General features: G+C 41.9%; 1 protein-coding gene and 1 pseudogene across 5 annotated transcripts in view; both read right to left on the bottom strand.

Annotated features, from left to right (window-relative positions):
• The window catches only part of Cdk5rap2 (CDK5 regulatory subunit associated protein 2), a 210,880-nt gene extending 205,722 nt beyond the window's left edge, over window positions 1–5,158 (bottom strand). For all 5 annotated transcript variants that reach the window (XM_075945801.1, XM_075945799.1, XM_075945800.1 and 2 more), the window contains exon 1: window positions 4,933–5,158. In XM_075945801.1, the coding sequence (XP_075801916.1) occupies window positions 4,933–4,991 (59 nt within the window). In that variant the 5' untranslated portion in view covers window positions 4,992–5,158. The remainder of the gene's footprint in view (window positions 1–4,932) is intronic.
• LOC142833920 (high mobility group protein B1 pseudogene) overlaps window positions 1–12,478 on the bottom strand; it is a 147,923-nt pseudogene that overhangs the window by 91,181 nt on the left and 44,264 nt on the right.

Below are 12,478 nucleotides of genomic sequence, written 5' to 3' on the forward strand. Positions count from 1 at the left end.
AAGAGCCAACCCTGGGGGTTGCATGCAGTCTGAAAGGTGCTTTTGAAAGGATTTGTATTTACCTGATCCCCTGCTAACTGGAATTCAACTTGTTTCTAAGCAGCTCTTTTAAAAACATGCTGTATGATACCTATAACCGTTGTGTACATGTATGAAGATGCCTCTAGAGCAGATATGAAGAAATGGAAGTGTGGGGCTGAAATAATTTACATTTTTTAATCTGGGCACAAAAGACACGTCACCAAAGAAAACACACAAATGGTTAAGAAGCACATAAGAAGATATACACTACCATTCGGCATTAAAGGATCAGTTCTACAGTGACATAATATCACACCTACCATGATGACTGGAGTAGAAAAGACAGTGAGAATTGCTGGTGAAATACAAAAACCCAGAGCCTGCAAAACACTGCTGGTGAGAGAGAAAAATGGGCCCCATCTTTGAAACGTGTTTGGCAGTCCCTCAAATAACAAGCACAGAGCTCCCATACAGCCTGGCAGTTCTACTCCTGTGTGGAACCAGGAGTTCCATAGTTTCAAAGAGAACTCGTGTCCAAACAAAACTCATATCCAATTAAAGGTTCATAACATTGTTCATAATAGACAGAAAAAAGTAACAACATCCATTGACATGAACAAGACATGGCACATAGGTACAACAGACTATTATTTGATACAAAAAGAAAAAAAAGTAGTGATGCATGCTGCAATGTGTATCTCACAAAAGAACGTGCACTGTAAGGTGCCTTATATATGAACAGACAAATCTTGACTCAAAACTCTTGACTGTGGACCACAGGGTCTGAAGTGGCGTCGGGGTGACAACAGGAAAATGAGAAAGGATTGCTAAGGGACACATGTTTCTTTTCAAATAATGAAAATGTTTTAAATTTGAATTATGGTTATGTTGACACACCATTTATATTCTGTAGTTTCTTTCAATGGGTAGGCTTTATGATATAAAAACTACATGTTCATGTATATGCACCTGTTCATATGGGGGCATATGTCAGTGTGCATGTATGCACACGAGTGTTCAGAGACATGGGGTGGTGAGAAGGTCATCTGGGGGGGGGGGTCTTTCCTCAGGAGCCATCTGCCTTGGCTGTTTTGTTTTCTTTAAAACAGGGTCTTTTTTCTTGTGCCTGGGGTTGGCAGATTATTCTAAACTGGCTCATCTGCTAACCCTAAGGATCCTCTGATCTCAGCCCTCTGGCACACATCACCATGCCTAGCATTCTATAGGGAGGTTCTGGTGATCAAACTCAGGTCCTTTATCAACTGAGGAACCACAGTTCTCAAGCCTCGCGGCTCAAGAATGCCCTGGATCCAAGGTAGCCCTCCCACTACCACCAAGTCCTCATCTGATTTTACCCTGTCCTCTTTTCAGACCCTTTCTCCTGGCATCCATGATGATGGTACAAATAAAACTGCGCTTATGGCTAAACATCTCCTTCCAGCCTGCTCGTGATATGGCAGCAGGTACTTAATAGCTCAGGCCTCAGGACACTCAAGCTGAACACAGACAGTTGGCATGAAACAAAGAGATGAACTGAGGGCTGCAGTGCTGAGGATCCTGTATTGACAACAGTAGGAATTTAAGAACACACACTGAGTTCACATTTTCTCCAGTAGGTGCCAGGTGCTTAGTATGTACACTCTTACTTCATATACATGGCCATCAGTAAAATATGTTATCAACAAAGTAAAACTGAAGCTTGTAAGATAAGTGACTTAGTCAAAGCAGCATAACTAGGAAGTGGTTCAATGAGGGTTTATACTGTCATCTGTATCTGTGTTATCACACTGACTGCCAAGCACAGGATCTTTCTACATAAAAAGATGTAAATTTCTTTTTTTTTTTAATTTTTTGTTTTTTTGGTTTTTCGAGACAGGGTTTCTCTGTACCTTTGGAGCCTGGAACTAGCTCCTGTAGACCAGGCTGGCCTCAAACTCACAGAGATCTGCCTGCCTCTGCCTCCTGAGTAAGTTTCTTAATTGGGTCTGGATCCCTGGGTCCAATTTTGAAACAAACAAAAAAATTAGGTTCAAAGGAAATAGTGTACCCTGACCTAATGAAACAAAAGTTCACAGACAAACTGGCCTCAGTTTAGGCTGTAAACATGGGGTTTGCAAATTACCAAGAGAAAGGTGTTCAGAAAGCAACATATTAAAATGAAAAGCTATGGTTTTATCCTGGGAACCTGTAGTAATATTTCATGTTTTAACAAATAAAGCTTGCCTGAAGATCAGAATACAGAACTAAGCCACTAGAGGCCAGGAAGTGGGGACGCACACTTTTAATCCCAGGGCTCTAGAGACAGAGGCAGAGGGATCTCTGTTAGATCAAGACCACCCTGGGCACGAAGACTGAATCTCTCTACAGGAGAGAAAAAGAGCTCACACAAAGGTGATCCCATCACTGGGTATCGCACACCTTTACTTTTACAGTAGGGAGGTAGAGACAGGAGGGATATGGCTGGGTGGAGAGAGGAATGTAAGGCAGAAGGAGACAGGAACTCAGTACAGTCTGAGACGTGGTGGAGACTAATGGAGTCTGGAGATGCAGTCTGACGGCAGGACCACCCCTCTCTCTGGGCACAGGTAGAGGTGAAAGACTCTCTAGTAGCTGGCCTCTCTACTTCTCTGATCTCCAGCATTAACCCTGTAACTGACTCTGGATTTTTATTACTAATACCAATTAGAATTCGTGCTACAGGAACTATTTTCTCCTGTTGTGGTCACCTAATGGAGATCCACTCCTCCCAGAATATATCTGAATCTCTTGAAGGGCCAGTTAGTGGCAGAAGCCCTGAAAGAGCCCCTGAATACTCAGTTTGATTAGTTTAGACTAACCAGGTCCGCAAGAGCCCCAGAATACCCAGTTTGATTAGTTTAGACTAATCAGAACGTCAGCAAGAACCCCAGCATACCCAGTTTGACTAGTTTAAACTAACCAGAAGGCAGAGCAGGCTTAGAGTCAGGAAGCTTAGATTTACGTCCTGATTTGTCATGTGACCCCAGACCATTCTTTTCACCTGTCTGTGCTTTAGGGGTCCCACAGGTAACATGGAAAAAAGCAGCCCCTCAAAGAATCAGTTTTCACTCAGTGACTTAATAAATGTCATTCTGCTCCCATTGTATACCAGACACTAGGCTAGGGAGTGAGGTTGCTAAAATGAACAAAACTAGTTCCTGCTCTAAAATAGGTCTCCATCTCATCTAGTGGTGACCTTATGTTAAAAGCCAACACCTGCACTGCCCAACACACAAGTCATTAACTATGACTTGAGATGCAGTTTGTCCAAATGGAAAAGGAAACAAGGTGTAAAATTTCATGCCAGATGTCAAACATTAAGACTGAAAAATGTAAAATACACCATGAACAAGTTTTTCTACAGATTTTGCTAGAACTATATATGGAAATATTAACCTACATCAAGTATGTTACTAATTCACCTGTCTTCAAAGCTGCTGCTGCTGCTTGGTGGTAAAGCATTTGCTGAGCACATGTGAGACCCTGCCTTCAAACTCCAGCACCACAAAGAAAGGAATTCACTTGTTTCTTTTTCTTCTTTTTAATTGTGAATACCAGAAATTTGTTGTTGCTGTTTTGAGACAGGGTTTCTCTGTGTCGCCCTAGCTATACTGGAACTTGCTCTGTAGACCAAGCTGGCCTTGAACTCTGAAATCCACCTGCCTCTGCCTCCTGAGTGCTAGGGGAAAAGGTGAGACCACCATGCCTGGTCTTACATCAGAGTTTTTAATTAAATATACAGCCTTGGTTGTATTCCTTTTGGACAGTGCTGATGACTGTCAACAAGGTTCAGAGACAAGTGAGAGTAGCTGGAACAGTATAGATAGCCCACTCAAGGAGGGGAATAGCAGTGATGGTTTCCTAGCAGTGGAACAGGGGTATTAATAAGGCAAAAGGTGTAGGAAGAACACAGCAAGATCATTCCTGACACAGAACTTAACAGTCAGGCATAGGACCAAGAGTTTGGGGAACAAACAGAGTTGGGAACCAGAGAGAGGGGAAGCTAGAGGCAGATGCAGCAGGCTATGAAGAAACTAGAAAGCCACATTACAAAACTTCATCCTGAACATGGCAAAGTTGCCTGGAGGGCTTAGAGTGGGTTAGGAGGCGAATTACCAGAAATGAATGTAGCATCTCCCCTGTCAAGGCAGGAGGATGAAAGAGAGTATTAGCAGATCCCCTGAGTTAGACACTGCGCTAGGTTAGTTCTCATGCCAACCACCTATTCCAAATATCCAAAATAATCTAATTTCTGGTCCCAAGGGCCTTGGACAGAAGACACAACTTGTAGTAGTGGTAGTGATGGCAATACAGATCATCCCTTTCAACATTGTTGTGTCAGCTGCTAGCCTTGCCAAGAGAACTGCTAGGCAGGAATTGTTCCTTTTCATCTCATTCAATTCTGGTGAGGGCATCTGTGCCTATTACCATTTTACAGAGCAGAGCAGAAGTCCTTTCCAAGGTCACCCACAGAGTCAATTTATGGGCTGGACTTGAATCCAGTTCCATCCATCTCCAGCCAAGGCTCTTAACTCCTGCACTGCCTCTGCCCTGGGTGGCTGCTGTGTGAGCCCTTAGAAAGTCTAAAATAACAATACACTTCCCACAGTGAATGCAGATTCTCAGACAAGAACGAATCACTAAGCGCCCTAGGAGCCCAGTCCCAACCAGCCCCTACTAATACAAATCCCAATTAGGCCCATCTCCTCCCACTCTTTCAAAAAGTCCCTTACATTCCACACATTTTCTCAGAGTGTGTTCCAGAATACCACAGACGAATGTGGAGCTGCCTGGACACCGTCAGGTTCCAACACACACGGGCCTCAAGGGAGAGAACCGCCATCAATACGAACCCCAACCCAGTTACCACGAACCCCAAAGCCAGGGCCGCACCTGCAGCCGCTGAGGGTCCCAGGCAGGGTGACGTCCTCTTCCATCCCCGAGTCCATCATGAACACAGAGACGGTGGCACAGGTGTGTGCCGCGGCGCCACAGGTTCTCCAAGCTGTCGCGACCGGCTGGGCTGCCCAGGTCCCGCCCCTTCCAGCCCAGCTCTTGTTCTCAGTCTGGCGGCGCGGCTGGAATTCAAACCGCAGCTGCCGCCATCTTTCCTCCGCGTCTTACTACGGAAACCAGGCGGGGTCAGTAGGCACGGGCCTTGAAGCCGCCCTGCCAGGCCTGAAACCGGGCAGGGAAGCGTGAGTGGGCGCCATCTTAACTCAGGGCAGAACCGCCGCGCTTGAACCTGTAATACTGAGACAAGAGAGGCCGGCCGCCATTTTTTTGAGTGTGAGGACATTTGTGCCTAAGCCAAGGTAGGAACCATATTTGTTGAGGGTAAACCTCCGCCCGCGTCAGTTAATTTAAGCGGGAGGTGGGGCAGCTCATAATATCTGATTGTGTTTGCTGTTATAATCATGACTCCCCACCACCCTTCGCGAATTGGTTCTTCTACCCAAAGGCTTCTGCCTTATGTTGAAACTCAGATAACTGAGTTCTTCGATTTAGAAAAATAACACCTGTGTATCGCTAGTATAAACTAATTTACAGGTTGAGTTTGAAGCCTCGTACTTATATTAGCAATACTTCATGTCAAAGCTCTCAGTACATTTACTTACCATTAGGACTCAGGCACCAAGAATCAGTAAACTGAGACCGAGAGAGAAGAAATAACTTGCCCTAAGTAATAAATAAGATTACTATCCACTAAAACCAGATCCTTAGCTCCTTGCATTGAGATCTGGGTTGCCTGGAACCATTTTTTAACCTTCCTGAACAGAGAATGAAGATATTCTGAGAAGAGCCATTCTGTGCCATCACAAATAATAGTGTGGACAAAATTAGAATTTCAGGTATTCTTCCCTTGGAAACCCATTCTCAAGAGTTTTTCTTCACTTTCTTTTTTAACAAATCAACACAGGTATGTGATAGAGGAATGGGAAGGGGACAGCAGGGAGTGGGGAGGGAGAGGGAGAGAGAGCACCCCAAGAGAGAGCAAAGAAGAGACAGAGGAGAGGGGGAATTGAAGGTGGAGGGGAATACAAGGATGTGGAACAGTGCTTGCTAACTGTAGAGCAGATCGTCCTGCCGTTTTTTGTTTTTTGTTTGTTTGTTTGTTTTGTTTTTAGTTTTTTGGGTTGTTTTGGTTTGTTTGTTTTGTTTTGTTTTTTTGGCTGGGGACTCTTCAGTTACAAGGCTTTTTGTACTAGACACCACTAACTCCAGACTTTTACGGTGACACTTTTACCTACCATATTCTATGGTTCTGGGGGACAAAATGGGTGACCTTGATCAACAAGCACAAATGCTCATCTGAGAGAATGGACAAGTACCTATCCTATAGGATTTTTTTTTATTCATTTATTTATGTATACACTATTCTCAGTATTCTGTCTGCATGTGTGCCTGCAGGCCAGAAGAGGGCACCAGATCTCTTTACAGATGGTTGTGAGCCACCATGTGGTTGCTGGGAATTGAACTCGGGACCTTTGGAAGAGCAGGCAGTGCTCTTAACCACTGAGCCATCTCCCCAGTCCCCTCCTATAGGATTTTTGTGAGGATAACGTGAAATATTTTTAGGAAATTTGTCAATAATAATTCTATGTGTTCACATCTTCATTCTCATTCCCCATACCCCCCCCCAAAGATTCTTCCTTTACAAATCTGACAAGAATCGGAGCTGTGATTTGAGCCCAGGTGCTTCTGAACTCCAAAGTCTTAAGTGGTTCAGACAGGCAATATTCCCCAAGTGTTCAGATCTGTTTCCACCTTAGAACTTATAATTCAGACGTGAGATCTGTTACTGCTGGGAGAGTACGTGTCATTAGCTTCCATGGTTAGTTACACACACTCCAATGAATAACCCCCATCCATGTTCAGACAAGCAACTCTAATGAAACTCGGTGGTGAGAAAAGGGACTTGAAAGTAGGAGAGAGACTCGTTAGAAAGAACAAAGGAGTCATCAGGAGTGCATCAGGACAAGAGAATGTGATGGGAGGTGATGAATATGATCATAAGAAACTGTATATGTGTATAAATGTAAAAACAAAAGCAGAAATCAAAGGAAGACATCAAGTCTAGTGTAGATAGTACAGAACTCTAATGCTATGATCACCAGACTCATTCTTTAAGCAAATGTTTCAAGGTGGCTGTGATAGAATTGCATTACTAGAATTGTGGAGGCCTAGATTCTAACTACAACTTATTCCTCCCCTTTCAGTACTTTGGCTTTCCTATATACAAAATCGTAGTAGAGAACTAAAAAGAACTTATAGGAAGTTCCCATTTTGATTAATCACTTGTCCTATTCAGTAAGACCATGTTTGTGGATGATGAGCTTAACCTTTGGTGAACCTGAAAACTGAAAATAGAATCAATTATACACAAGAAAAACTGTATCGGAAGTTGTTTTTCCTGCGACTGGAGCATATTCATGCTTAGAGACAGAGAGGCCATTACCCCATTTTTTTTTCTTTGTGGGTTTTCTTTCCACCAAGCCTAGAAGTGACATCACCCCCATCAGTTGTTTGGGGTTTCTGGAGCCATCTCCTTGACAACAGTCGTCCACCCACAAAGACAGCATTATTACTTCTTTGGACAAAGGCAATCTGCATGCCTGGAAGTCATTTGCTTCCAGATGCTTTTGATTTGGCAGGAACCCTCTGCAGCTCAAGACAGTAGAGTTACTATTACTAACAGCAAGAAGAAATTTTGCAGATTAAAATGTTCACATTGCTCTTTGTTGTAGTCGATTTTTTCTTCCTGATTCTAGGAAGTTGACGAGGATGGTTGCCCCACCCCCATACAGATGAGCAACACTACAGTTTGTATCCAAAGTTCCACATATCAAAGTTTAGTCACAAGCCTTTGATGCTATTAGGAGATGGTGGCCTATGAGAACTTGCTTGTACTTCTAGCAGGGGAGTCCATCTCCTCCTATGCTCTCGATGGAAGAATAGTTCTCCATTACGGAAAGATGCCATTTTCAATGGAGGCTGCAGCTTCTGGAAGGGTACCCATGAAGAAGCGAAAGAGGCAGGTGGCAGCAGCCTAGCCAGCCAAATCAGGTTCAGTGATCAACTGAGTGACAGAAGCCACAGCCAAATTCCCTTGGGAGATGGTATAATCTTTAAGAGGTAGAACACACTTTAGGCAGGCAGGTCATTGGAGGCATGCACTTGAAGGGGATAACAGGATTCTGCTGCAGCCTCCCTTCTTTCTCAGTATTTGCTTCCTGGCTACCAGCAGGGGAGCAGCAACCTCCCATGCTGTACTGTGCCACCACCCTGGGGCCGTATAACGATGGACTAGTGCCTCAGAAACCATGCCTCAAAATACACCTTTCTCCTTTATGAACTGGGTATCTCAAGAATCTTTCCCTCACTGTGAAGAGAGTTTTAACAGGAGAAAATTATTCTCAGAGAGGAAAAAGAGACTTGTCAAAGGCCATATCTACTTTCCTGGATTTTCATTTAAGAACAATTTTAGACTTAAAAATCTATTGCAAAGGAAGTCTAAGAAAGCTAAGGATGGTGGTACACAGCTGCAGTCCCAGGACTCAGGAGGCTAGAACAAGAGGGTCATGAGTTTAAGGCCAACATGGACATATATTGTGAGGTTATAGCATCCACCTCAAGTAAGTGTGTGTGTGTGTGTGTGTGTGTGTGTGTGTGTGTGTGTGAATTCGTTATATTTACCTTCACCTTGCTCCCTGAAATATTCACATGTTATACAAACATAATACAGCTGCTGTCAAACATAAGAAAAAAAGGAGTTTCACTGATACAATACAATTTACTATAGATTTGATTGCAAGGTACTCAGATTGCTCATTAGCTTTGATTTTTGCAGGGTTTTGATTGTATAAATGGCGACACAGTACTTTACTGTCACAACTCGTACCTCTCCTCTAGTAAATTACATTTCTTTATTTTTCATGAGATCAATTAACTTCCTAAAACTTTATGCCAGGTATTTTCTAGAATGTTTTTCAGTCAGGTGTCTGTGATTTTTAATCACGATCAACTATAGATGATGTGTTTATAGTTAGAATATTACAAAAATGAGATGCTATGCTCTTCTCGGGTGTAGAAAAGGAGGGATGTAAAGTTGATATGTTTCACTGATTGGAATAGCAACTCATATTTTAAATGAGGTTTTCATATGCCAAGTTCCCTACAATAAAAGTATTATTTTTCCTTACTAATTATTGAGAATCTTGTGGGGCCAGGTGGTGATGTAATTAATATGCCTTTAATACTAGGACTTGGGAGAAAGAAGCAAGTAGATCTCTATGAGTTCAAGGCCAGGTGGTCTACAAAGCAAGTTCTAGCACAGCCAGTTACACAGAGAAACCCTGTCTCAAAAAAAATAGCTCTTATGCAAAGCTATTTGAACTATTTGAGATTTCATAATCTGTTTTTCAAACTTCTACAGTAATTTTACCATGTATGTTTAAATCTTACCCAATCTATAGGAAAACAATTGCCATGCAACCATGATAACCTGATTTGAATGCATGTGAAAGCCTGATGCTGTAGCAAGACTCCTGTGCAGAGGTGGGAGGCAAAGAAAGGAGAATCCCTGCAAGGTCACAGGCCAGCCAGCCTGACAACAAGAAAGAGACCCTGTCTCAAGATGGAAAGCAAAGACAGACATGTGGAGTTGTCCTATGATCTCCATATGCACACAATGACACACACACATACACACACGTACACACACACTCCTCTATATAAATACAAAACAGTTTTGGAAAAAAAAGCCAAACAAGACAGTGTCATTTGCCAGTTGGTGGTTTTGTGTTTCAATCCTTTCCTCTCTATTATTGAAAGTTATTTATTGAAATTTAACTCTAAGGAAGAACTTTCTTATCATCCCTTCTTAATCAGTAATTTATTTACTGTCTTAGGATTGCTATTGCTGTAAAAAGACACCATGACCATGGCAACTCTTCTAAAGGAAAACTTTTAGTTGGGGTGGTTTATACTACAGATCTTCATCATTCATATTTATCACGGTAAGTGAGACATGGCAGTGTGCCGGCACAGATGGTGCTTAAGGAGTCACTAAGAATTCTACAAGTTGATCTGAAGGCAACAGCAAGTGAACTGAGACACTGGGTGTGGGCTGAGCACAAGAGACCTCAAAGTGCCCCTCCACAGTGCCATACTTCCTCCAACAAGGCCACGCCTACTCCAAAAGCCACACCTAAAAGTGCTACTGTCTATGAGTTTATGAGGGTCAATTACATTCAAACTACCACAGTTACCTATTTTCATTAGTAAGGCCTTACATAAATTTATTTCATTTTGTGTGGTAAAGCCAATTGCTATTATTTGTCTTGTTGCAAAAATTGGCCTAGATCTGCGCAAGCTTCTCTTCTATCTCCAGGCTGTGCCAAGCCAAGATCAAAAAAACAGCCTGTTTGATCCCAAGGTCAGAAGTATTCTGAAAGACCTCCTTATTCTGAAAAACTCTTTCCAGCTAGACTGCAACATCCAACATTCATATTGAGAGATAGCTCCCAATTATCACCCACTTCCTTTTCACAGTATGCTGGTTTATCAACACTATAATAAATCCAACATCTAGCCTAAGGCTATGCACATGGTAATTGTTATTGCCAGTTTGTTAAATTAATTCCAGTCCTGGCTTCTTCTCAAGATGATAAGAGCACAGTGGATATAGTTCACAAAGACTTATATATATGAAAAGAATCAAATGAGAAAAACTCAAAGTATCCACATATAAAGAAATAAGGAACTGAAAATCTTTTCTGTTCTGATTTGATTAGTATATCTTGTGTACATATACTGATATACACTTAGGAATACAATTATTATGTTAATTTAAAATAAAATTGAACAATAGGAAGGGGATGAGACACACCCTTTTCTGAGGAACGGGATAGGATTGTTGGGAAAGCATCAATATAATATGACATTACACTTGGCTTGTATCCTACTTTGCTTTCCATTGGTGAGATAAACACTATGACCCAACATGGGGACAGAAAAGATTTACCTAGCTTACACTTCCACATCACAGTCCATTATTGAAGCAAATCCAGAAAAGGAATTGAAGGAAACACCCCAGAAAGATACTTACTGATTTACTCATTCTGCTTTCTTATATAATCTAGGAGCAGCATCTATCTGCCTGGGTTGGCAACACCCACAGTGGGTTGGGCTTTCCCACAGCGATCATTAATCAAGAAAATGCTCAGCAGACTTGCCTAATACAGTCCAATCTCATGGAGGAAGTTCCTCAATTGACATTCTCTTTCTCAAATGACTTTAGATTTTATCAAATTGACAAATACAAACAAAACCCCAACTAGTTAGCATCACTTGCCAATTCAACCTTCTGGCTCTTGTATTTTATTTTGCTTTATTTTTGCCAGTGTACAGAATGCATTGCATCACAGCACCAAGGCCTCTTCAACTGAGAAATTCCATGAATAGTTGAAATGAGCTACCAGGACTTGAGCTCGCTGAATACTCCGAATGTTGACCCAAGTGCATTGAACCCTCACAATAGCCCCGTGAAGGAATGCTTATGTTCCAGATTTACAGTTGACAAGTTGAGGGGAAGAACAAATTTGACTGGTCACTTAACATGTCAGCATCAAATGTGTCTTTTTGGCTTAAGGATCGTTTGCAGCTAAAGGAAAATAAGACCACAAGATAAAGAAGGATTACTTACATTCCCCCTTTCCTCCTAAAATCAAAGCATAAGCATCCCTTTGTGATGGTCTACTGTCAGTTCCCAATGACTTACCATCCCCTGAAGGCCAACTCTCCTTTCTTTTTATTAAATCAACTCACTGGCCCACACTTCCCTGAGTTTTACTTCTTTTGTATAAACTCTTGTACATATAACTGTTTATAAAACATGACATTCCCTTTTTTCCCATTAATGTGTCTTTTGCTAGTTCAAGTCATTGATCTCTTGGCTACTGAACCTGAGAAGATAAAGTATTTTCCTCCCAACCACCTTGCAAGCAGCTAAACAGTAAAGCTGGAATTTGAGCCCAGATTTCACTCTGAAGTCCATGCTCACTATTAAGTTACATAACCTTTCCTTTTGGTGGGCTGGACGAATTTCTTCCCTCAAGCAGCTGAATTAAGTATTCATAATTAGACACAAAAGAAAAACCTTATTTTATCAACAGAAGAAAAATAAAAAATAAGGATAGTGATCAAATTCCTGTGATCCAGGTTTTGGAAAAAGTTTTATAAATAAGATCTCTCCCTATAAAGGGAAACCTGAATATAACAAAACCACAGTAGTGTTACTTTTTGAGGCTCTTGGAAAGAAAGCAAAACCTCCAATTGGATGTGCAACTGTTTAACATTACTTACAAATCCTGTGTCTCATTCGTCAATGTATGTGGTATGGGTAACATGATATGTGCTATACATTATTGAACATTGT

Source organism: Microtus pennsylvanicus, chromosome 13 (assembly GCF_037038515.1).
Source record: "Microtus pennsylvanicus isolate mMicPen1 chromosome 13, mMicPen1.hap1, whole genome shotgun sequence".
In the NCBI taxonomy this organism is placed as follows: domain Eukaryota; kingdom Metazoa; phylum Chordata; class Mammalia; order Rodentia; family Cricetidae; genus Microtus; species Microtus pennsylvanicus.